We start from the raw sequence: 26966 nt of genomic DNA, 5'->3' as shown, positions 1-26966 counted from the left end.
GTGGAAGTAGGGAAATTAGAAGACTATAACAGCAAGAAATGATGAAGGTCTGAGTAAGAAATATACTTTGAATGTAGTGCTTCTGGGATTGCTGATTAATTGGATACCTACAGTATGAGACAGAGAGAGGAATGAGTCAGGATAGCTTCAAGTTTCTACCCTGAGCAAATGTATAAGTGAGATTTACTGAGATGGGAAACACTGGCATTAGACTTAATTAGAGTGGAGGACGGGGCTATCCGCAGGACCAGGGAGGTTATGAATATGTGCTATCAGCCTGGTACTTGCCCAGGCCATTACGATAAGCCCCCATCAATTTACATAGCCTTAGAATATCTTTTTCTTTTTCTTGCAACCTTAAACAATCTAATTAATCAGATCTACTAGCAGGGAACCGTTCATAAACTGTGTCTAACTTGAATATTCCAAACCATGTTTATTTGCTATGGTATGGCTGTATTGGGAGTTGCTGGAAGAAAAATTTCCCGATGATCCAGAAGGTTTTTTATTTTCTCTTCACCCCCCGCCCCCACATTCAAGTCTTTAGCATAAAAATAACAATTAAGTTTTAGGTTTCTCCAAGAATGCAAGGGCACACTGCTGAATTGATCAAGTCTGAATTTCATTAACCTTCTATCTCCTTTTTAAAAAATCTATAGTTCTACCTAAACTCCTCTTCAGTTTAGAAAAATGAAGTAATTCTTCTTTCAATGTAATTCCTCTGTGTCCTTGATAATTTCCTTTGGGTCTTTATCAGAATTATTCCCTCTGTCCCAAATCTTTAACTTCTCACTTTCTTTATTCCTTCAAATTATAAACATATATACTCCTTGGCCCTGCACCTTCTAGCTCCATCTATTCTCTAAAGGCCTCTGTAGTCAAACTTTTGAAAGGAGCCCATAGTGTTTCTTCTCTTGTCATAAATGTCTCCTGATCCCACTGAAACTATGTTAGGGGTACCAATTACCTTTACAGAGATGAATCCAAATTTTATTGGACCATGTAATTGCAATACATTAATTAACTACTCCATTACTTACCTTTTTAACTCTCCTTCCCATGCTTCTGAGATATTATTACCCTTTCTTAGTTCTCCTATCTATGTGACTGTTCTTTAACACCCTACCTCTTAATATTTGGTGATCCCCAGTGTCCCAGCTTTGAATATTATTCTTCTTACAGAGTAATTCAAACTTCTCTCATAGTTTTAATTTCCATTGTTGGATAATGACTCCATCCCTTATCTTTCCCTGAGCCTCAGATTTAGAAACAGTATTTGAAGAGACAATGGTGGAGAAACTTCGAAATCTGTTCAAATATATCAGCCACAGATTCAAAAAGCTCTATAAACCCAATAAAAAACCTAACACCTAGGCACTGCATAATAAAACAGCAAAAAGCCAAAGACAGTGTTTTCTTAATAGCAATAGAAGGGATTAAAGAACAGCCAAAAGCAAAAGTAGGTGGATAAAATGAAATCAATGTTGACTGTTTAAAATATTATTTTGGGAAGTTATAAATATATACACACAGAATAATAATGAACTAAAATTCATGACAACAACAACACAAAAGGTAAATGAGGAAGAGGTAAATGGTATTAAGGTATTGTAGGATCCATGCATTTTCCAGAAGTGCTTAAAAAAAATCATTTTAGGGTAGATTCTAAGGAGTCAACAATGCATATTGTGATCTCTAGGAATACGATAGAAACATTGAACCAATTATCTAATTTATTACCAATTATCTAATAAAGAAGAAAAATTAAGTAGTTAAATATACATGAATAAGCAAAGTGGAAGAAATAATGAAGAGAACAAATGGCGCAAATGGAAAAAAAATGATGGTAGATTTATACTATATCAATGATTGTAGTAAAAGTAAATAGAAAAAATACTCTAAAAGACAAAAACACCCTGAGGAAAAACCAAAACCCAACTATGTATGGTTTAAAAGAGACATCTTGGGGATATGTGTATAAAAACAGTTGATTGAACTTGGTGTACCCCCCCAAAAATAATAAATAAATAAATAAAATTAAAAAAATAAAATAAAATAAAAGAGACGTCTTATATATGACACACAAATGTTGAAAGTAAAAGGATGGAAAAACACACACTGTGTAAACGTTAGCCAAAATAAAATTGATGTAGCCATACTAATATCAGACAAAGTAGACTTTTAGGCAAAAAGTATTACCAGAGATAAAGAAGGATATTTCATAATGACAAGAGAGTCAATTTAACACAAAGGTATGACAATTATAAAATTACAAGCAATATATAATAGCCTCAAAATATATAAAGTAAATAACTGATGGAATTAAAACAAAATGATCCTACAATCAAAGTTAGAGATTTTTAATCATACCATGCACAGTTCCTGACAAGCAGAATGACAAACCTGACCTAATATATAGAAAGAACAATGCACCCAACAACTAAGAATATTCAGTCTTTTCAAGTGCACATGGCACCAAGCCTCAACAAATGTTAATGAATGAAACCATTCAGAGTATTTTCTTTGAATATTTGCAATAAAAAGAAAACTAGAAAACCCCAAATGTTTAAATATCAACCCATTTCTGAATAATAATGAAAATATGGTATATCATCATTCTGCCAATGACTAATGTCAGAAGCAGGGTAGTACATGGCAACTGACTGCACTTTTCATTCTACTTCTAGAATGTTTGAAATTTTCAATTAAAAAAAGAATAAAAAACAAAATCTTATAAAAAGCAATAAACATATAGGTCAGAAGAAAAAAACTTTTCTAAAAAGAATCAGAAAATCAGAATAGTCCTATATCTGTTAAAGAAACTGACCCGTACAATGGAATATTACTCAGCTATAAAAAGGGATGAGATGGAGCTATATGTAATGAGGTGGATAGACCTAGAGTCTGTCATACAGAGTGAAGTAAGTCAGAGAAAGACAAATATTGTATGCTAACTCACATATACGGAATCTAAAAATGGTACTGATGAACTCAGTGTCAAGAATAAGGACGCAGATGCAGAAAATGGACTGGAGAACTTGAGGTTTGGGAGGGGGCAGGGGGTGAAGGGGAAGAAGAGATGAAGAGAGAGAGTAGCACAGACATATATATACTACCAGCTGTAAAATAGATAGCCAGTGGGAAGTTGTTGTATAACAAAGGGAGTTCAACTCAAGGATGGAAGATGCCTTAGAGGACTGGGAAGGGGAGGATGGGGGGGTACTCGGGGGGGGGGGAGTCAAGGGAGGGAGGGAATACGGGGATATGTGTATAAAAACAGATGATTGAACTTGGTGTATCCCCCCAAAAATAATAAATAAATAAAATTAAAAAGAAACTGACCCATAATTCAAAATCATCTGACAAAGAAAATTCTGCACTCAGATGGCTTCACCAGGAAATTCTACCAAACATTTAAGAAAAACAACAAATTTTAAACTCTTCCACAAACTGCAAAAAAAGAAATACTGCCCAATTTATTTTATGAAGTTAGCATACCTTGATTGTAATACCCATCTGGGATATTGTAAGAAAAGAAAATTGTATGTCAATCTTTTTCATGAACACAGACATAAGAATCCTACATAAAATATTAATAAACACAGTTTTATGTATGCATGTATGCATATGTATATATGTGCATGTATGAGTATTACACGGCAACCAAGATGGGTTTATTCCAAGACTGCAAGGTTGCAAACCAATTATTACAATTTACCAATCAACATAATCAACAAGGAAAAAAACCAGAATCATTTTAATTACTGCAGAAAAAGCATGTGATAAAAACTTAGTCATGTGGGAATAACAGATACCTTAATCTGTTAAAAGGGATCTATGAAAACACACAGAAAATACCATAGTTAATGATGAATGCAATGACTATAGAAAGCGTTCCCCTTAGATAAGGAACACAATAAGAAAGTCAATCCCCCCTCTGCACTAGAAGTCCTAGCCAGGGCGATAAGATATAAACATTTAAAAAATTTACAGATTTTAAGTACAGAGTTAATAAATTAATTTAACAATGTCTCTGGATATAAGGTTAACTTACAAAATATACTTATAATAAATACCTAAATACACTTACAAAAATTAAATATCTAAGAATAACTCTAACAAAAGATAAATGAATGAATATACCATTTCATGAATTAGAAGATTCAGTATTGTCAAGATGTCAATTTCCCCCAAATTAATTTATGAATGCAATAAAATGCCAATCAAAATTCTAGGAGTTTTGTGAAAATTGATAAGCTGACTCTAAAATTTACATAGGTCAAGAACAACAAGATCTTGAAGGACAAAGCTGGGGGTGATAACTCCCAGATCCAAGAAATATAAAACTACTGTAATTTTAAAAGCATGGTATTGGTATAAAAATAGACAAACAGGCTAAGGGAAACAGATTAGAAACAGATCCACACACATACAGCCACATGACAAAGCTGAAAATGCAATGCATTTGTTTCAGAAAGCACAGATTTTCACTATGTGGTATTGGATCACTGACTGTCCAGATTTGAGGGGGGTGTGCAGGGAGGGAACCCTTGACCTTCTAATCTTATACCACTTATAAAAATCAAACATGCAAGAAAAAATAATAACACTTCTGAAAGACAACAGAAAATATTTTCCTGGTTTGGTGAGAATACTCAAGATTTCTTATACAAGACACAAAAAGCACTAACCGGAGAGGGAAAAGATCACTAAATTACTGTTCTATTAAAATTAAGAACTCTTATTCAGCAAAAGACATTATTAAGAGAGTAAAAAGACCACCAGAGAGACGATATCTGCAATTCATATATCCAACAAAGGACTTAATTCCAAAATAAATAAAATGAAAATGCCTATAAATCAATAAGAAAAAGACAACTCAATATAAGATGTACAAAATACTTGAATAGGTACTTGACAAAACAGAATTTCTAAATGGTCAAATAAGCAAAAAAGTTGCTCAATGGCAGTAGTAATCAGGAAAGTATAAATTAAAATCACAATAAAATACTACTTTACTTCCACTAAGTGACTAAATTGGAAAAAGAGGTGTTTGTGGGGGGAGGAGGGGCAATACCAAGTGTTCAGGAAAATTCCCACCACTAGTAGGAATGTAAACCTGGTATACCACTTTGGAATTTTTTGTTTTTAAGTAAAACTGACACTCCATAAAAATGCACTGTGTTTAATCTGTGGTTTCTTGTGTCTTCTGGATCATGAATGTGTACCCAGGTTTGTGAAGCAACAAACAAGATTAAGTCTAAAGTGTTTTGCAGGACATAAAACCCAACAATCTGGCTCTTGTTCTCTTTGCCTCTCCTTTTCCCCCCTCCATGATGTTTCCTCCTAAGTCATGCATACCTCTGCTCATACTGCTCCCTGCTATGAACTAAATGTTTGTGTCTCCCCGACCCCTCCCCAATTCATACGAAACTCTAAGTCCCAATGTGATGGTATTTGGAGATGGGGCCTTCAGGAGGTAGTTAGGTCATGAAAGGTGTGGTCCTGGTGTGACAGGATTAGTGCCCTTATGAGAGACACCAGAGAGCTTGCTCATTTGCATGCTCTCTGGTGCATGAGACAACACAGACAAAGCGGCTGTCTGCAATCCAGGAAGAGAGTCCTCACTAGGAATCAACCATGCTGGCACCCTAACCTTGGACTTCAAAGCCTTCAGAAACTGTGAGGAAAAAAATTGTTGTTTAATCCACCCATAAACTTATGGTATTTTGTTATGGCAGACTATGCTGACTAAAGTTCCCTCTGTTTAAAACATTCATCCTCCCACTCTTTCTGTGTTTTCCCTGCCGATTTTCATCACCAGCCCCACCCTCTTCATTGAGTTAATAATTGTCCTCATCCTTGAAAAGTTCAGGTATATCTTAAGAAAAAACACAAACTCTCATCTTCCACAACGAGTTCAATGCCCCTATCCTGTGTTCCCATAACACTATGAGCACGTACCTATTACTCCATCAGAAACTGTTTTAGAACAGAAACTATGGTTTATTTTCCTTTGTATCCTTCTCCTGGATAACGAAAATGTAACAAACATCTTTTCCCCTTTATCATCAAAAAATTTAGTCAAATTTATGACTCAATTATTACACTTGTATAGGATATTATGACATATTTATTGTCTCATTCTGGATTTGACTCATTATAAATCTTATTCTCTGTCCTAATGTTTTTATCTAACACATCCGATTTCTATACATACGAATAACATACTGCAAAATATTTATTTTCTCACCTGATTGGCTTGGCTTTGCAGGTAGACTCTTCTGGCATTCAGATCTTCAAAGGGAGAAGGTCTTGAGCTTCTGTAAGGCTCACTGGTTACAACTGTCTCTTGCTGGAAAAGATGATCTTTCACTAGAGAACTGGAAGTATCCTCTTCGGCTGCCTAATGGGAACAATTCCCAACTCATTAGTTGCCAGAATATAAAAACAACAACAAAATAAGATACCTTCACTCCAACAAAAATTTAGCAAATCAGTAAGTCTCTAACACCACCATCACTGTGTATGGCAATTTCCCAAACTCAAATGTGTGCTAGGAAGCCACATCAAAATAAAATATTAAAAAAAAACAACAACTTTATGAGCAAAATGGACCTTCTTATAAAAAACAACATAGGAAGAATTAGAAGGCTAACCATGCCATGTGAGAGAGAGATCTGATTATAATAAAGCTGTTAATTACAACTAAAACTGATATATGTACACAGAAAGTGAAGAAATTGTGAGAAAGAAAATACAAATCGATAAAATTGTTACTTTGCAAGTTTTCTTTTAAAAACGTTTTTTTTTTTACACAGTACCAAGGATTGTGCTACGTGATACGAGTAATCAAAGAAGGAGGACAGCAGTCCATGACCTTGCTGAATGCGTGAATGAATGAATTAGCCTGAACTTACTGATTATTTAGAAGGATTCAAATCATATACAAGACTCAGGGAAGGAGATATGCTCAGATAATGACAGTAACTAACAAAATGCTTTTGGAATTTCATAAACAGTATTTCTCTGAAATAAATGTTGAATAAGTGAAGCAACACATTATAAAACAGAAAGTCCTGACGAGGTGTGTGTGTGTGTGTTTTCAATGAAATGAGATAACTATTTGCTATTATTTTTCCCATTAGTATATACTTATTTGGGAAGAAACTGTGACAGCCAAGTAAAACGACAGAAATACTTTTACTGGCTCATTTTAAACTAATTTAGAATAACCATAATAGGGCTAACAATTTTAAAGGTAGAAACCCTTACAGGCTTTTAAATAAAAATAAAAAACATCAAAATTTGGTACTACTTCTAGTATTAAGCAATAAAGTTCATAAAATGGCTAAGATATAAGAAATTTATAAATGTATGTTCTGGTCCTTGCTCTGAAACAAAGAAGCTTTGTGACACTTAGTTTCTCTGGAACTCAGCTTTTTCAATTATCAAATAATTATAATACCTACACTGTTTTATGACATGGATTGTCACAAGGATTTAATGAGATGATAATATATGTGAAAATCTCTGAAAACTAAAAGCTGTTATTTTACCAGGAAGTAAGCAATTAAACTTTAAAAAATGTATCTGAGAGTCTACTGTCACTTAAGACTAAATATGTCAAATCCAGTTAATTGTTATTTTTAGCTAATTTTCCTAATAGCTGTGCCAATGTGTTATGACAGTTAATGCTAAGTTATTGGAAAGGAGGTGGCTAAATAACGGTATCCAGCAAACATTCTTTCAAACTGCATGATCAAAATTGGGAAGAGTAAAAATAACTCAGGAAACATATTTATTCCAGAGAGTTTTCAAAATAAATGACCCAAGTAATTGTGAAAAAGCATAAGCAAATTGAATAGAAGAAAACAACAACAAAAAGGTTTAGAGAAAGGGCCTAGGTTGGAACCTTGCCTTATTCAACTAGGGTATAAAATTTAAGCAATTAACTTCCCTAAATCACAATTCCTTTTTGTTATAAACTGGGTATAATATTTGTATTAAAACCTCAGGGTTAGTTGAGATACTCAAAAGATTAAAAACTATGAACAGGCATAAACTATAATATTAGTAGTAATATCAGAAGTGATCATAAATTATGCTTTCAATGGCGACAACTATTTTGATCACATTGTCTTTACTGCATGCTAAGCTGAGAAATCATTTAAGAATTGTAAAATAAAATAAAGCTTCCTTAAAAATATGTATCTGAACAAATACAAAATGGTTACATGAGCCACCGTTTTACTGTACTTAGGTTAATTCTACTTATGTTCTGTACATTAAATAGTAATACATTTCATTTTGATTAAAAATACTTTTTTTCATCCTGAAAAAAATTTTATTTTAAAAATAGGAAAATTTTATACGCTCTCATATATTAAAATTCAATGTAATTGCCATATATTCTTTTTTTTTTTTTAGAACTTTTATTGAGATGCAGTTAACATACAATAAACTGCATATATTTAGAGTGTACAATTTGGTATCCCAATCTCCCAGTTCATTCCCCCCCAACCCTCCCTGCTTTCCCCACTTGGCGTCCATGCTTGTTCTCTGCATCTGTGTCTCTATTTCTACCTTGCACACTGGTTGATTTGTACCATTTTTCTATATTCTGCATGTATGTGTTTATATACGATATTTGTTTTTCTCTTTCTGACTCACTTCACTCTGCATGACAGTTTCTAGGTCCATTCATGTCTTTACAAATGTCCCAGTTTCATTTCTTTTTACAGCTGAGTAATATTCCATTATATATAATATGTACCACATCTTTTTTATCCATTCCTCTGCTGATGGACATTTAGGTTGCTTCCATGTTCTGGCTATTGTGAAGAGTGCTGCAATGAACATTAGAGTGCATGTTTCTTTTTGAATTATGGTGTTCTCTGGGTATATGCCCAGTAGTGGGATTGCTGGGTCAAATGGTAACTCTATTTTTAGTTTTACAAGGAACCTCCATACAGTTCTCCATAGTGGCTGGATCAATTTACATTCCCACCAACAGCGCAAGAGGGTTCCCTTTTCTCCACACCCTCTCCAGCATTTACTGTTTGTAGATTTTCTGATGATGCCCATTCTAACTGGTGTGAGGTGATACCTCATTGTAGTTTTGATTTGCATTTCTCTAATAATTAGTGATGTTGAGCAGCTTTTCATGTGCCTTTTGGCCAATAAAGTCCAACTTTATTTTGTAGGAAAAAGAAACACAATAAATACGTGAAAAGATGCTGGACTTCAATTAAAGACTTAAAAATGTGATGCCAATTTTTAATACGGACTAGAAATGATGGAAAATATACATAACGAGTAATGTTGGCGAGGGTATGGAGAAATGAGAATTTTTGCACTGTTGGTGGGAGGCATTTCCTCTTTGAGAAACTGATTGTATATATAGATACACATACAAATAATCATCGTAGCACTCTTTTTAACAAAAAAAGAGAAAAAAATCTATGGCTATATCAGCACAGGACTGGTTAAAAAATTATGCTATACATATATGATAGAATTCTAAAAGCCATTAAAAAGATCTGTGTGCAGTGCTCACAAGATATTGCTAAATGAAAAAAGCTAGGTACAGAACTGTCAGTGTGCCATGATCCTATCTGTCAAACTGGTAGGATGGGTAAATAGATAGTTTAAAATTTTATCAGTATAAGGAAGGATATATACCAAACCAGATATTTCCCTTAGGAAATATTTTATATAAAGGATTATAGACATAATAATATAAAGGTAATAAAGTGAATGTGTATACTTTACACCCAACTTAAGAAAGAGAAATAACCAAGGTAACAAATAATATCAAGACAACAAATAATAGTATTCCCCTCCTCTACCACTTCGATAGGTAAATACTACCTTGAAGTAGTTGTGTATTTTCCAATTTCTTACTCTTCTTTACAGTTTTACCCCAAAAGTGTTATTCCTAAACAATATTTAGTTCTAGGTGCTTCTGAATTTTATCTGGTATCATGCTACTTGGGATGTTATGGAACTTGCTTTTTTTTTGTTGTTTTTTTCATGAAATTTATTTATGTTGACATGTAGCAATAGCTCACTCCTTTTCACTTCTTTGTAGTGATGATAGTTAACACACATTAAGCATTTTCTATGTATCAGACATTGTCCCAAGTACTTTACATGGGTTAACTCAATTCAATCCTTACAACAACCCTTCGAGGTACTTAGCGTTATTATCTCTCTACTCCATAGGAAGAAACTAAAGGTCAAAAAGGAACCTCCAAACTGTTTTCCACAGTGGCTGCAGCAACTTACATTCCCACCAACAGTGCAGGAGAGTTCCCTTTTCTCCACACCCTCTCCCAACATTTGTTGTTTCTAGATTTGTTGATGGCCATTCTGACCAGTGGGAGGTGATACCTCATTGTGGCTTTGACTTGCATTTCTCTAATGATTAGTGATGTTGAGCATCTTTTCATGTGTTTGTTGGCCATCTGTATGTCTTCTTTGGAGAAATGTCTGTTTAGGTTGTCTGCCCATTTCTGGATTGGGTTATTTGCTTTTTTGGTATGAAGCTGCATGAGCTGCTTGTATATTTTGGAGATGAATCCTTTGTCTGGTGCTTTGTTGGCAAGTATTTTCTCCCATTCTGAGGGTTGCCTTCTTGTCTTGTTTAAGGTTTCTTTCGCTGTGCAAAAGCTTTTAAGTTTCACTAGGTCCCATTTGTTTATTCTTGATTTTATTTCCATGATTCTAGGAGGTGGGTCAAAAAGGATCTTGCTTTGATGGATGTCATAGAGTGTTCTACCTATGTTTTCCTCTAGGAGTTTTATAGTGTCTGGCCTTACATTTAGGTCTTTAATCCATTTTGAGTTTATTTTTGTGTTATATTTGATGTTAGGAAGTGTACAATCACTATGGAAAATAGTTTGGAGGTTCCTTAAAAAACTAAAAATAGAACTACCATATGATCCAGCAATCCCACTACTGGGCATATACCCAGAGAAAACCAGAATCCAAAAAGAAACATGTACCGTAATGTTCATTGCAGCACTATTTACAGTAACCAGGACATGGAAGCAACCTAAATGCCCATCAACAAATGAATGGATAAAGAAGATGTGGCATATATATACAATGGAATATTACTCAGCTATAAAAAGGAATGAAATGGAGCTATATGTAATGAGGTGGATAGACCTAGAGTCTGTCATACAGAGTGAAGTAAGCCAGAAAGAGAAAAACAAATATTGTATGCTAACTCATATATATGGAATTAAAAAAAAAAAAAAAAAAAAAAAAAAAGGTACTGATGAACCCAGTGACAGGACAAGAATAAGGATGCAGATGCAGAGAATGGACTGGAGGACACGGGGTTGGGGGCACGGGGGCAAAGGGGAAGCTGGGACGAGGTGAGAAAGTAGCACAGACATATAATATATACTACCAACTGTAAAAGAGAGAGCTAGTGGGAAGTTGCTGTATAACAAAGGGAGATCAACTCAATGATGGGTGATGCCTTAGAGGGCCAGGACGGGGAGGGTGGGGGGGTGTTGCAGGAGGGAAGGGGATATGGGGATATGTATATAAGCTGATTCACTTTGGTGTAACTCATAAGCTGGTACAAGAGTGTAAAACAATTATATTTCAATAAAAAGCTTTAAAAAATTAAAAAAAAATAAAGGTCAAAGAGATTATGTAACTTGCCTAAGATAAAATACTTAATTTTTTGCTATTTCAAACAAGGGTGCTAAGAACATTCTTCTATAGGCCTCATGATACATATGTACAAGAATTTTTCTGATACACATCCAGGGCTGGAAATACTGGATTAGAAGATACACATATGCTCTGATTTATAAAATAAAAGTTATTTTCCAAGGTGGTTTTAACAATTCACATATCCAAAAGCAATGTTCTACATTCTCACTAAGACTAGGCATTATCACAACTTTCACTCTTAATTATGGACATGCTGTTTAATTTCTATGATAATGGACCAGTCTTACTAAAAATTACACAGTGTTTTCTTTTCATGAACAAGAAATTTTGAGAATGAACAAAAGAACTAACAAATGAATGCACAGCTTTGTTGCTTTACCATGGCTCCAACTCTACTGTTTCATCATCTCTTTTTGTTTCAGATGTACTTGTTTCTCTCCAGTATCATCTGACATTTCACACTTCTGATTCTCTGCACATGTCATTTCCTCTGCCCACAAAGACTATCTTCAATTTTTCCACTAGAAAAACTCCTTTTTAGAGTTTGGGATTAACATATATACACTATTATATATAAAACAGATAATCAACAAGGACCTACTGCATAGCACAGGGAACTCTACTCAATATTCTGTAATAACCTATATGGGAAAAGAATCTAAAAAAGAATGGATATATGTATTTGTATAACTGAATCACTTTGCTGTATACCTGAAACTAACACAACATTGTAAATCAACTATACTCTGATATAAAATAAAAATTAAATTGAAAAGAAAAAAAGACTCTCTGACATCAACTAGAAACTTCTCAGTCTCTTCATCCACTCCAACGTTACTCCCTCCTCTGAACTTCCTCAAAAATACTTATATCTATCACCCTATATTCTTTTATGTGTATTTCTCCCATGAGCCAGTAATGACAGAATCTGCCTCTGTTCTATCCCTAGAGCTTAGAACTATACCTGACACGTAGTGAGTACCCTATAAATAATCAGTGATATGCAAATAACCACAAGCCAGATCACATTATATTAATATAGACCCTTGGGAGTACATTTGACAACAGAAAAAAATGTAGAAAAAGAACTCCTTAAACAACAATAAAAAGTCTTCATCCACGAAAGACATAATTTTAATAACTGTTAAAAGTTCAAATTACACAAAAAATTTTTCACCCCCTCCCCACGGAATAGCACCTATTATTATCTGCATATCTTTCTGGACTTCTTAATACATGTATATATATTTATACTCTGTATAATTTGATTCCATTTATATATTTAAATCTATCTATGTAGTGCTTTCTTTTACTACAAAACATACCATGAACCTCTCCCTGTGTCAATATATAAAGATGTACCCTGTGCTTTAAAACGGTTACAAAGAAGTTCAGTATTTGTATATGTTATATATTCTGTAGGCAAAACTCTAATTATGGGCATTTAAATCACTTCCAATTTCTTGTCATATATATTGCAATGCACCTCCTTATAAATACATCTTGGTGCACTGGTAATATTAATTCCTTAGGATTAATTCTCATTAATACTAGAGAGTATAAGCTACCCTCTAGCAAACTTATACGCTATTTGAAAACCTCTCAAAAAGACTATCTCCTCATCTCTACCCACACTGGGCCTTAACGTTTAACAATCTTTGCCAAACTCATAAGAAAAAAAGTTTTAATTCTTATTTTATAGAAAACATTATTTGCACCATTTCCATTGTTAAAATTAATGATAGCCAAAACATTTTTTAAAATTTGGATAAAACTGAGTAAAAAGTATTCTGGCTTAGTCAAACTTGAATGTTTTTTACTGGATTACAACTCTTTAACAATTACTATGAGAAAAGGGATATAATCTCAAGTTAGGTAGTGGAAAATGCCAAAAACCTTCCACAAGGGCAGAAAATCTAACATGTGATACATACAAAGAATGTACATACATCTGCACGATCTCCAGCTTTTAAAAAGCTGTCTGCAGCAGGAATATGCATCCACACTCAATGCTTTTAATAAATTTATTTATTTATTTATTTCATTGGCTGTGTTGGGTCTTTTTTGCTGTGCATGGTCTTTCTTTTTAGTTGCGGTGAGTGGGGGCTACTCTTCGTTGTGGTGCGCGGGCTCCTCATTGCTGTGGCTTCTCTTGCTGCGGAGCACAGGCTCTAGGCAGGTGGGCTTCACTAGCTGCAGTGCAGCCTCACTATTTGTGGCTCACGGGCTTAGCTGCTCCACGGCATGTGGGATATTCCTGGAGCAGGGATCGAACCCGTGTCCCCTGCATTGGCAGACAGATTCTCAACCACTGTGCCACCTAGGAAGCCCAATGCTTTTACTTCTGTGCTGGCATTGGCTCAACTGTGGTTGCTCAGAGATTGTTTAGCTTTTTATTTCTCCAAGTTTATTATAGCAATTTTGCGTGTAGAGGCAAAAGGATGCACTATGAAGTAATAAAATAATTCTTGCTGTAGCTCTCTATCAGAACATAAGTCTAGATAACAGCTGCAGAGAAAATAAATACAGATTCTGCTCTTCTCCTTCCTTTCTCCCTTCTCCCTCTACTAATTCTGAGGCAGAGAAAACAGCGTTGTTCTGTAAACTTTTTAAAATGTATGATTCCCAATAAATAATCTAGTATGAAAAAAAGTAATATCATAGTCTATCAATTGCTCCAAACTTTCATTCTATAGTTGTATATACCACAAATCACAGGTTTGAATGTGTGACTGGGTCATAGCCAACAAGAGATGTTTTAAATAATTATATTATTAGTTTATTTTCACATGACGGAAAAAATTTTAACTGTTCTTTGATAAAGAAATCTTGTATTTTAGGATTGCATATGTTAAAAATGCTATCACAGCTATTCTTTTGGTATTTAAAATTATATAGTCAAATTATGCAAACTTGGCACAGAAAAGGGAAAAATCACTAATAATTCTACAAGCCCAACAACATCACTATGTACATTTTTTTAAATAAATAAATTTATTTATTGATTGATTGATTGGCTGCACTGGGTCTTCACTGCTGTGCGTGGGCGTGGGCTTTCTCTAGTTGTGGCGAACAGGGCTACTCTTCATTGCAGTGTGCAGGCTTCTCATTGCGGTGGCTTCTCTTGCTGCAGAGCACACGCTCTAGGTGCATGGGCTTCAGTAGTTGTGGCACATGGGCTCAATAGCTGTGGCTCATGGGATCTAGAGCTCAGGCTCAGTAGTTGTAGTGCATGGGATTAGTTGCTCTGCAGCATGTGGGATCTTCCGGAACCAGTGATCGAACCCATGTGCCCTGCATCAGCAGGCGGATTCTTAACCACTGTGCCACCAGGGAAGTCCCCACTATATACATTTTGATGTAGCACCCAGCAGCAATGCATTTCATATTTGACCACAAAAGTCTCCTATTCTGTTTGCTAGAATTCTTTGGTTACTTTTGATTAGTTTAAGAATAAACTAAACCTTGAATTTTAACTTTGGATGTCTATGAGCTTTGTCTAAGAATATTAGTAACATATATAGTATTTTGTTTAGGCAATCTGAACACAGTAATCAGTGATGAAACAACACTGAAGGAATATGAGAAAACTACCAAGATATAATGTCTAGCAAAAACAAAAAATAAAAACAAGTCCTCAACCCTATTAAACAACAGAAAAATTAAACTACCTTTTTATTGAAAAGTTAGTTTGGCTTAAATGTGGTATTAGGTTTCAGGGATTGTTTATTGTCTGTAAATCTTTTTTTTAGTTAATATACAGGTAAGAGTTGCATAGTTCCTGCTAACTATATAAATCTTTAGACAATCTTTTAATTGGTAAATTTACTTCTAGGATTTTATCCTACGGTCACATTCAGATGTACCAACAAAAATTAATCAACAAGACTGTGGAAAATGCAGTAATGTTCAACAAAACATGAATGGTTGAAAAACTATAGCGTAGTTACACAATACAATGGCAAAATTCAAAGACTCTAAAATTAGACTGTGTGGGTTCAAATTTTATGATTTATAGTACTTAAATTCCAATCACCACTATCACTACCATTACCAATACAAAGAAAAATCCTTTCAAAAACACAATCAAAATGCAGAAGAGACTGATTCTGATGGAGCTTTTTTTTTTTCTTTTTTGGCACATGGGCTTAGTTGCTCCGCGGCATATGGGATCTTCCTGGAGCTGGGATCGAACCCGTGACCTCTGCATTGGTAGGCAGATTCTTAACCACTGCGCCACCTAGGAAGCCCTCTGATGGGGCTTTTAAAAAGAAGTATGTATTTGAATACGACATGCAAGAACAAAGAAAAAGTTAGTCAGAAGTACCCAATTTACTACTAGGTAGGGATAAATGATTCCTGATTTCTTCTTTATAATATCCTAACTATCCAAATATTCTACATGAAGACTAGTTTAAGAATCAGGAAAAAAAATTAAATAATGACAAAACACTACTCAAAAAGATTAGTTTTTTTTGTTCCCTTATTAGATAACTGAATAAAACTCAATCTAAAATATATGAAGGTTACAGGAACTTAAGTATAAGATGGTACTTACGGTAGGATGGTGAGAGATCATAGCAATATAAAATACACTTTGCTAGCTATATAAAGTTCTATCCATTAACTCAGTTTTCAGATATAGGGCCCTATTAAAATGTTACCATCTCTGAAAATGAGTACATGAACAATTCATATCCCACTTGACTAAAGCAAATGACTTTAAACAATAAATGTAAATAACAATCCTTTTAATCATTTGGCTGAAAAATGACATACTGAATTCTAAAAAAGAATAAGTTAGTCAGGTATTTCTCAGTGGCCAAGAGAAAATATGACACCTTTTCACTTCAGATCAATTAGGTATCATCTTTCTTTTACCCCAAAGATCTTTTCCTCTTATAATCACAAACCAATCATGAGGTGAGTTTTATGGGTTTTGTTAGCAATTTAGGATATCTGAACAATAAGAGCTGTTACAACTAACAACTCTGGTTGGAAAAACACTGTAAAAATAATCTTAAAGCAAATGTAGGTAACATTAAAACAAAACAGAAAAACCCACCTTAACCGGCTCACTAATATAGTCAAATAAAGAAACCAAATGAAAAGAACATTCAAACCTTACTGCTGCTTGGGTTTGTTTAAAAAGAAAAACAAACAAATAAATGCAGAACAAAAAACAAACAAAACAAACATAATTTTGAAGATTTTTCTTCAAAAAACCTTTCTTGAGTACCAACTATGTATATGGTCAACACTGTACTAAACATCAGGAATAAAAGATGAGCAAGATATGACTTTAAATCTAAATGATGTTATGAAACCCTTCAAAGACAGATATGGAATAGAAAGGTAAGTATCTTTTTGATAATTTATGATACTGATGAAGATACTGAATTGCTGGAAGCTGTCTACCAGCAGATAATCCAATGCTTAGCATACTTATTGCAACAGAACAGGTGCTCAAATATTTATTGAATGAATTAATAAATACTTAAAATGGAGAGGATTTCCACTCTGATATTTAATGTCTTAAAGACATTTATGATCTAACTATAACATAGTCATTAATTCCTTGGGGTTAAAAAAATTAGATAACGGGTTGTTCTTCTGAAGCCATTTTAGTTGTCTTTGCAAATAATCACTAATAAAGTAAACCAGACATAACCACCATTATAAACTACAGTCAATTTGCACTCAAAATAACTTCAAAATGTTTATGTATGTCAAGCCCATAAGTGGATTATGAAACAATAATGTACTTTGTTCCTAATGAAGTGATTAACTGAACTAGAATACTTAATAACCTCCCATACATTCCAAAATAAGAATGAGGTATGTGAAAACTTTAGCATATCATGAAAAAAACGGTGCTAAAGTAAACTTAACAGTTTTCTTTGGTAGTTTAATTCTGGAAGTTGATTCTTTTTTAAAAATTTCACATTTTGCTAGCATCTCAGTATCCCCCACCCCCTTTTGGTATAATTAAGGTTAATATATTATACATATACAATCAGGCTCAGAATTTTTTTTAACTAATAAGAACTGTGTTTTTTTCCTACCTGAACATACTTTTAGTTATAAAGGGGCTATCAAACCAAGATATAATACAATTATCTATTGAAAGATGGAATTTAGCCTAAGCTAGATGTATCATTTAAAAAAGCTGAGAATAGCAGCAAGACAAAATGAACACGACTATAAATGTTAGCTTTCATTCTAATCATCTTCCTTTTCTACTTATGCATTGGCTAGCTATTGCTGCATAATAAATTACCACAAAACAGCATCTTCAAAGAACATTTACTATCTCATAGTTTCTTTTGAGTGAGAAATTTGGGAGCAACTTAGCTGAATGGTGTTCCTTAAGTGCAGTTCCTCTCATTGTGAGGACCTATGAACTAAAGAGACAAAGTATTTGCCCCATGCACAACCAAAATACAGTGGTAGGACAGGTAGAGGATACCTGTTACAAAACATTCTCTTTTAAAGTAAGAGAAAATGGAGTCACTGATACAAAGTAATTCTCTAATTAAGGGGGGAAGATGTTAGAATTTCCTTGAATATGGGAATAATTTTCCATAGCTCTTGGCTCTGCCCTTTGAGATTTTGGTTCTATTTCTGAGTTATCTTTCCATTTTATGAAAGGTAGTCCATGTTTACATGCAAAAATGTTTTTCAACCTGTTTCCTAACAGTAGAATTTTGGGTATCCCAGGGGCCACTCCTCAGACTTGTGATATTTCTGCCAATTAACTCTTTTGAAAAATTTTGCGGGACTCCCTGGGTGTCGCAGTGGTTAAGAATTTGCCTGCCAATGGCAAAGCACACGGGTTCAATCCCTGGTCTGGGAAGATCTCACATGCCATGGAGCAATTCAGCCTGCGTGCCACAACTATTGAGGCTGTGCTCTAGAGCCTGCGAGCCACAACTACTGAGCCTGTGTGCCACAACTATTGAAGCCTGTGCACTTAAAGCCCATGCTCCACAACAAGAGAAGTCACTGCAGTAAGAAGCCTGAGCTCCGCAACAGAGTAGCCCCCGCTCGCTGCAACTAGAGAAAGCCCATGCGCAGCAACGAAGACCCAATGCAGCCCCCCCAAAAATAAATTAATTAAAAAAAAATTGTGGGTCTTGGGAATTTTATTGGGGTTCACTCTGTTAGACAAAAAGCGCAGTCACAAATCTGCAATAATTCTTTTCTACTTTAAATTTCTGCTAAGGACACCATTAATCTGCTTTAAACCCTCTTACTTTGATTGAAAGGTTCTCTGAGGCTCAACTTACATCTTTCTGAAGTTTTAACAAAGGATTTTATAGTCACACCATTGGCTTCATCTTTAGACAAACATTCTGAGAGTGCCCTGGATTTGATCTTTGCCTGGAAGCCATTTCCTAATTTTTGCATAGTTCAACATACTGAGAGGATGAGAATTTTTAAAATCAGCCACTCCTGGTTCTTTTTTTAAATTTAGGAGCCCTTCCTGAGCCTGTTTCTCCCCCCCCATCTCACCCCCCCCACCCCCCGTTTTACCATAAGCAGAAGTTTTCTACTTCACATATTACTACAGGTGATAGTACTGCTAAACTTTCTGCTGTTACATAACAGTGATTTCTTTCCTTCCAGTTTCCAATACGGTTTTCTTCATTTTCATTTAAGTCCTCATCAGCAGTCTCCTCAAAGGCTTAACATTACGCTTCCATCTACTGTCCCCAAGCTCAAATTATATGCCACATTTTTGAAATATCTGTTACAGCAGCACCCCATTATGGGTTGCAAAATCTCTATTAGTAACAAGTTACCCCAAACCTAGAGGCTTAATATGACATGTATTATTTTACAGTTTCTGTAGGTCATGAATTCAAGAAGAGTTTAGGTAGGTGGTTCTGGCTCATAGTCCCTAGGGAAGTTACAGTTAAGTCATCAGCCATCACTGCAGCCATCTGAAGGCTCATTTGGGGGTGAATGACCTGCATCCAAGATGGCTCATTAACATGCTTATTGTCACAAAGCTTCAGTTCCTCACTGCAAGGACATCTCCATAGAGTTGCTTGAGTGTCCCCATGACATGGCAGGTTGGTATCCTCCAGTACAGGTGATCTGAGAGAGCCAGAAAGAAGCTGCAATATCTTTTATGGCCTACCTTTAGAAGTCATAACTCTTGTCATTTCTACCATATGCTGTTTGTTAAGAAACAACCCACTAAGTATAGTGCCCACTCAAGGGGAGGAGAATAAGATTCCACCAAAAGGTATACAAGAATCTATTTTAAAACACCATAATGGAAGCCTATTTTACAGTCTCTAGTGACAATGCACATTTTCTATTTTATTATGAAAATAAAAACCAAGCAAATGCTTCGGTGTATAATAAACCTAAAATGTAAATAACTCTTTTTGGGGGTGTGTGTGTGTGTGTGTGTGTGTGTGTGTGTGTGTGTGACCTGCTGGACTGTGAGCAGTGGAGAGACCTTACTATGAAACAGAGATTCCAGAAGCTAACAACAGATTAACTACTCTTATTCCTTTGGTTATACAGTAATTCTCTTTACTAGCCTCCTCTTTTCTGTTTCTAAAACTTTACTATTTTGTTTGCCTCTGTGGTAAATTTATTATTCCTCATTTGTATCTTCCCCATTTTTTACTCCACACCAAAGGCCTGACATATATGATACTAGAAGTAAAAGTGATTATGAAAAGACAATGGTTTTTACAAAACCCACTGATTGCGATATGCACTAAGTCTTGCAAACAATGAAGTCTTGTAAAAATTTTTCTTCTATACAATGTTATATATAGAAATGAAGTAAAACCAAAGCAGAATATTAAAAAACTTTTTTAAAGTTGAATTTTAACCAAATTTACTCTCTTCACAGGGAGCAATTCAGAAAATGTCTTCCCATTTCCAGCCCCACATTCTCACTGATACCAGAACATAACAGAACTCTGTAAAACACTAAACTAAAAAATATATTTATTTTGCATTTTATTACTTATTTCTTACACATAATTAACTGAAACTGTTTTTAAAATAATTAACCATCAATAAAATAAAAAGATTCACATATATTAAAACACAAATAAGAACTCTTAAATGTACAATAAGGATACATCTATTGCAAACAAATTACATAGACAAAAGAAGATTAAAAACTATAAACTTGAAAAAATATTTAAGGGCACAGAAAATATAATGTATTTAAGTGAAGAAAAAAAGCTATAGAATAATATCATAACAACACATGTACCCATTTCTTTGTACAGAAAAAAACTCAGAGGATATAATTAAAAATATGTATGGGACTTCCCTGGTGGTCCAGTGCCTAAAACTCCATGCTCCCAATGTAGGGGGCCAGGGTTCAATCTCTGGTTAGGAAACTAGATCCCACATGCTGCAACTAAAGATCCTACATGCCACAACTAAGACCCAACACAGCCAAATAAATATTTAAAAAATAAGTTAAAAAAATGAAAATATGTATGATGGTTATCATGTATGGCAGCAATTTGTGTTTTATTTTTTGAACTTTGCTGTATTTCTCAAATTTTCAGAAATAAAAATCATTTCTATTTTCTGATTATAAATGTACATAAAACATTTTGCCATGTCTTTGGGTGATAACTTTTTACAACAGTATGAATAATTGATTATCAATACAAGGCATACATATAAATTTCGAGTCTTTCACTATTATCCTAAAAGTATTAATATAGTTCTTTAGAATATTAAAAGCACTAAAAAGAAAGTCATACAGCTCAGTATTCCACAATCCAAAAGTAACCAACAGGGACTTCCCTGCTGGTGCAGTGGTTAAGTATCTGCCTGCCAATGCAGGGGACATGGGTTTGAGCCCTGGTCCGGGAAGATCCCACATGTCACAGAGCAACTAAGCCCATGCACGACAACTACTGAGCCTGCGCCGTAGAGCTCACGAGCCACAACTACTGAAGCCCATGAGCCTAGAGCACACGCTCCACAACAAGAGAAGCCATTGCAGTGAGAAGCCCAAGTACCACAATGAAGAGCAGCCCCCGCTCGCTGCAACTAGAGAAAGCCTGTGCGTTGCAATGATATTTATTGCAATGATATTATTTTTGCAACACAGCCAAAAGCAAAGAAATAAACAATAAAATAAATCGTAAAAAAAAAGCAAACAAAATTAACATTTTATCTAAGTAATGATGGATGATGACACCATATAATTATCATGTTTTCACTACTCAATACATTGCAAGTAAATTAATAATAAAGTTTTTAGTGGTCACATGACAGATACCTTAATTAATTCAACCACTTCCATTCTATTTAGATAGCTTATTTTTTATTATCAATATTTCTTAAACACACACCCAAAAATCTGTGTATACAAATTTTTGTGTATCTCTACTTCCTTAAATTGATTCACTGGATCAACAGGCATGAATGTTTCTATTTTTTTTTTAAGATTTTTTTTTTGACAGTGGGCCAGTTTTAAAGTCTTTATTGAATCTGTTACAATCTTGCTTCTGTTTTATGTTTTGGTTTTTTGGCCAGGAGGCCTGTGGGATCTTAGCTCCCCCACCAGGGATCAAACCTGCACCCCCTGCATTGGAAGGCGAAGTCTTAACCACTGGACCACCAGGGAAGTCCCTATTTCTATTTTTAAGGCTTTTAAATACATATTACCAAACTGCTTTGTAAAAAGAATCTACCAATCTATATTTTCTCTAGCAGAGCATCAATCTGTCAACCTCATGGAAAGACACAGTCTGGGGTAATATTAATTTTTAAATCTTTGATAATTTGGTAACTCAAAAATGTTAATTTATACTACCTGCTGATTACTAGTGAGATAAAACAGAAGGGTGCCTATATGCTTATTAATGATTTTGCAATTACTTTTCTATGAATTTTTAATACAAGTACCTTGCCTATGGGATGGATATCTATAATGCTTAATTTTATCTATCAACTTGGCTAGGCCATGGTATCAAGTGGTTTGGTCAAATACCAGTTTAAATATTATGACGGTCACTTTCATATGTGATCAACATCTAAATCAGTAGACTCAGAGTAAAGGAGATTATCCTCCATAAAGCAGGTGGGACTCATTATGAAAAGACTTAAAGAAAAGACTGAGGTCCCCCAAAGAGGAAGCAAGTCTGCCTTGAGACTGCCTTCTGACTCAAGATTAAAACATGGACTCCTGCCAGAATTTCCAGGATGCCTGCCTACCTGCCTACCCTGTGGATTTCAGACTTGCCAGCAACCACAATCATATGTGCCAATTCCTTAAACAAACCAAACAAACCAATCCCTCTCTCTAAATATTAATGTACGTATACATTACATACATTAATGTAAGTATACATACAAACATATGTGTGTGCATATATATACACATACATATATATACATACACACATTCTATTGGTTCTGTTTCCCTGTATTTCCTGACAAATACGATGTCTAGAAATTTCTTAAGAATTTATATGAATTGTTTCTTTATTAAGACTAGTGATTTCTGCCATATTCTTTATGTTTAGAAATTCCTTTTTAGCCAAACTACTTACTTGTAAGTTGTCTTCTGCTCCTTCAGCTTCATTTTTAAATGCTGGGCATCCTAAGAAAACAGATAAAAGTTAATTAAGCATAGAATTTTTGTTTTAGATTTTAGTATCACTGACTAATTGATAATATCACTGTGATACTGTAGAAGACTGATCAGAGATCATTTTGGACTGCCTGGCAACCAGTCAGATGTTGGCCACTCATGCTTGCCCCTTTGTTAGAAGAGTAGAGAATAAAGTGATTGCTTTCCTCTTTTACAGGTAAATTTCCAATTACTTATTTAAAGAGATGTTTTCTGTGAAAGTGTGCTGTCTCTAGCAAGCCCTGCCCCTAATTTCTCTGAAATACTCAAACTGCTATGAAGAGTACGTGTCATACTTTTCTATTGTTTAGGTGATGTCCACATAATTTATTCAATTTTTCTAAATACTCTGACCCAGGAAACAGTATTTAGTACCCACAATTAAGATTTCAGTTGCTTTAGTAAGGAAAAAAAAATGAGCCTTAATCTACTATTGATAGTCAACAGTCAATTGTTGCTACTGACTTTTGTGCACCAATGCCTCCACAAGTTTCCATGGCGTTCAAGAGTGCCTTTAGTTCCAATAAATTAAAACGGAAGGATTTACCTTTGCAAAGTATTCTGAGTTTATGCTACCCTTGAGACATAGCTAGCACGGAGATGAAGAGAAAGCTGAGCTATGGAAAGGGCTGCATAGTTCATTCTTACTGTCATGGAAGGCTAAGTAAGAAAAATTTAATGGGATTGTTGAAAACATACAGTGGCTGATAATAATACTAACCAGTATGCTTTTAAAAATGTTCAAAAACAATGACACAGCTGAATGCTGTAACGTGGCTAGGTATTTGTAAGCTTCTCCTTATTAACTTTCTTTTAAAGGTAAAACCCAATCTATCTGATTCTAGTGAAAGAAGTATATGCTCTTACGGGGGTATGAGTGTGGGCATAAAAGTAATCCAAAACTAAAAATCCCAGCAACCATGGATAACAGTTTTCTTTTTAAAGCACTGGTTCTTCAACACTAGCTAAATATCAGAATTAACTGGGAAACTTTAAAAAAATATACTGATGTCAGTAGTCTCAAACAATGTCAGAATCTCTGTGGGGTGAGGCATTGTGTATCATATGTATTTTTTTTATTTTAAGTTATTTGCAGTGGTTTGAGAACCACAAGCACCACTGAAGAATCTGAAGATCCATATATTCATCTTCCCCTGCCCCCAAAATCATGATATATAATCACTTGACAAATCCTTATCACATCCGAAATGTACAAACTTTAAAACAAACAAACAAAAAAGGAATGCCTCAGCACCATTACCCAGGTAGTCTGATTCAAGTAGGCTGGAGTGGGGACCAATTATTCTATTTTTCATAAGTCTCCCAGGTGATTCAAATGTACAGCAAACAATGAGAACACTGATACAGGAAGAATTTATGGGTTCTCATACTAAAAATAAAATGACTGCTATCATTTCATGGAATTTTTTTCTGAATCAGAAATCAAAGATTGTTTGTTTATCAAATTCTAGTCTTTTAAAGTAGTTAAATACATTATTTAACTTCAGCTTCATACATTATCAATACATATTTGTACTAAGCATTTCCATGTTCTTGCCTATGGTTTGTCTCATAATTAGTTCATTTCTTCTAATTTTCCTACTAAAATGCCATCTTCAAAATATACGAGTCACAATTCTGTCAACACATTTTCATTGTGTAAGAAGGTTATTTCTACTAATAGAATTTCCGTTCTTAATTAGAAAAACAAATCAAATCCTAGTCATGACTTCTTTTGGGGAAAGAAATGGGTTTTAATGTGATTTCTTTTCTGTTTAAGTTAAGCAGACGCCAGTCTTACATGTAAATATTCTTCCTCCCTTTAAAACCTGCAAGCTTTAGAGTTAATGCTCTTAACAGATTGATACGTTATACAAAGGGAAAGATTGGGTTGAGGTCTCTGCCAATCCTTATTAATGAAATTAGGTAAAGAGTTAAAGGTTTTGCTATAGAATAATTGGAGCTGACATATATTTATTATAAATTTTCTCTTTATAATAACCAAAACTAGGATATGAGTAACATACACACACAGGATTTTGAAAGTTCTACCTGACTGCTCCCCTCTTCTTCGAGCTCTTATTTTAAAACTTTCGAATAATCTGAAGAATGCTGTTGGTAGGCCTTTAAGATAATACATGTAATTGGTATATGTTGTGACGTGACAAATATAAAACAGACTAAGGAGCCCATTATTTTATCTTCACCTACAGTCAGCTTTGAAAGCCTGATCTCATATCACAAAAGCTGACTTGCTTGAAGTCACTTCTACTATATATAACTGATAAACAAATTAACAGCAACAGTCAAAACGACCTACCTTGAGAAATATCCTCTATAGCTCTTCGAATGCCTCTATCAAAAGCCCTAGCATCAGCAGGACTTTGAAAGGTAAGGCCAAATTTCTTGTCATCAATCTTCCAGTGGTGAAATGTTGGAGTGACCTTATTGTAAATGAGGTCTTTTTTAAGCATACACTCCAAAACCACCTGCCAAAAGTTAAATGCCAAAGATTACTATACATATATCAAATGCATCTAATGCAGCTCTTAAATACAAAGTTAGGTGAGAAAAGGGCTGTTATATTTTAATAAAAGCACCCCTCACCCCATTAATAGAGAGGTCTTGCTACTTAATCTACTCACAAAGTCACTCAATACAGAAATTAAGATGGGATTAAAGAAGATTCTGGGAAGATTCTGGGAAGAGGACAGAGTAAGAAGCACCAGGAATCTGTCTTCCTACCTAGACAAAACTGACTGGCAGAATCTGCCTGATGTAAGTAACCATGTTGGAAATTTAGTCTGCTGAAAGCTTATAAATTCCAGGGGAAGACATGTACAGTAAATTGCAGTTAATTTTTGTCAATTTCAGGTAGTAGCACAGTAGCAGCATTGCCCTCATCCCCACTTCCAGCCACAGGGCAGGGAGCTGTGCACACGTTCCTGAGACAGCCTGCACTGAAATTACAGAAGCCATGATAGGTAAAAAGGACCTCAGCCTCCAAGTACCAGGGATCTGTGCTCTGATCACTAATTGCCGCTTCTGATCAGAGGTGCAGACAGAGAGGAGGGCAGCCATTTGCCATTGTTGTATCTCCTCTCATTACTGCAAGTTACTCTGCATCAGAAAGAAGTGACTTCCAAGGTATTTAAAAAGCCAGCTCCCTTTTTAATATGTCATTGCACTTTTTCCCATTTTGGGATCCAGACGTTAAAGACTAGGATATTCAAAAATAACTATATACAGGAAAAATTAGAAAGTGACTATGCACATCCAGGGAAAGGCTCAGAAAAGACCTTAAATTTACACTTCAGGCTGATCCTTGGCACAGAGACAACCGACAATAATCAAAAGAAACAAAAACAAAAACAAAAAAGTAACAAAACATAGGAAACTCTAGGGAAACAGAATAATCTGGTTTTCACAGTACCATATTCCAAGTTACCATATTATTATTTAAATGTCCAGTGTTCAAGAGAAAAATCCCAAAGGATTCAAAGATTCTCCATATCTTATTTAGTTCTTTGAGCACCTTTACAACAGTTTTTTTAAGCCTTTGTCTAAGATCTGCCACTGGATCTTTTTCAGGGACATTTTCTGTTGATTTATTTTTTTTCCTCTCAGAAGGTCG

General features: G+C 34.7%; 1 protein-coding gene across 2 annotated transcripts in view; it reads right to left on the bottom strand.

The window, feature by feature from the left end:
* Window positions 1–26966, bottom strand: part of SPRED1 (sprouty related EVH1 domain containing 1) — a 114611-nt gene that overhangs the window by 17994 nt on the left and 69651 nt on the right. For both annotated transcript variants that reach the window (XM_057722509.1, XM_057722508.1), the window contains 3 exons: window positions 25653–25821; window positions 23253–23302; window positions 6254–6406 (listed from right to left, as the gene is read on the bottom strand). In XM_057722509.1, the coding sequence (XP_057578492.1) occupies window positions 6254–6406; window positions 23253–23302; window positions 25653–25821 (372 nt within the window). The remainder of the gene's footprint in view (window positions 1–6253; window positions 6407–23252; window positions 23303–25652; window positions 25822–26966) is intronic.

The sequence above is a fragment of the Hippopotamus amphibius genome, chromosome 2 (genome assembly GCF_030028045.1).
Source record: "Hippopotamus amphibius kiboko isolate mHipAmp2 chromosome 2, mHipAmp2.hap2, whole genome shotgun sequence".
Lineage (NCBI taxonomy): Eukaryota > Metazoa > Chordata > Mammalia > Artiodactyla > Hippopotamidae > Hippopotamus > Hippopotamus amphibius.
This window is presented reverse-complemented; position numbering and strand designations above follow the sequence as displayed.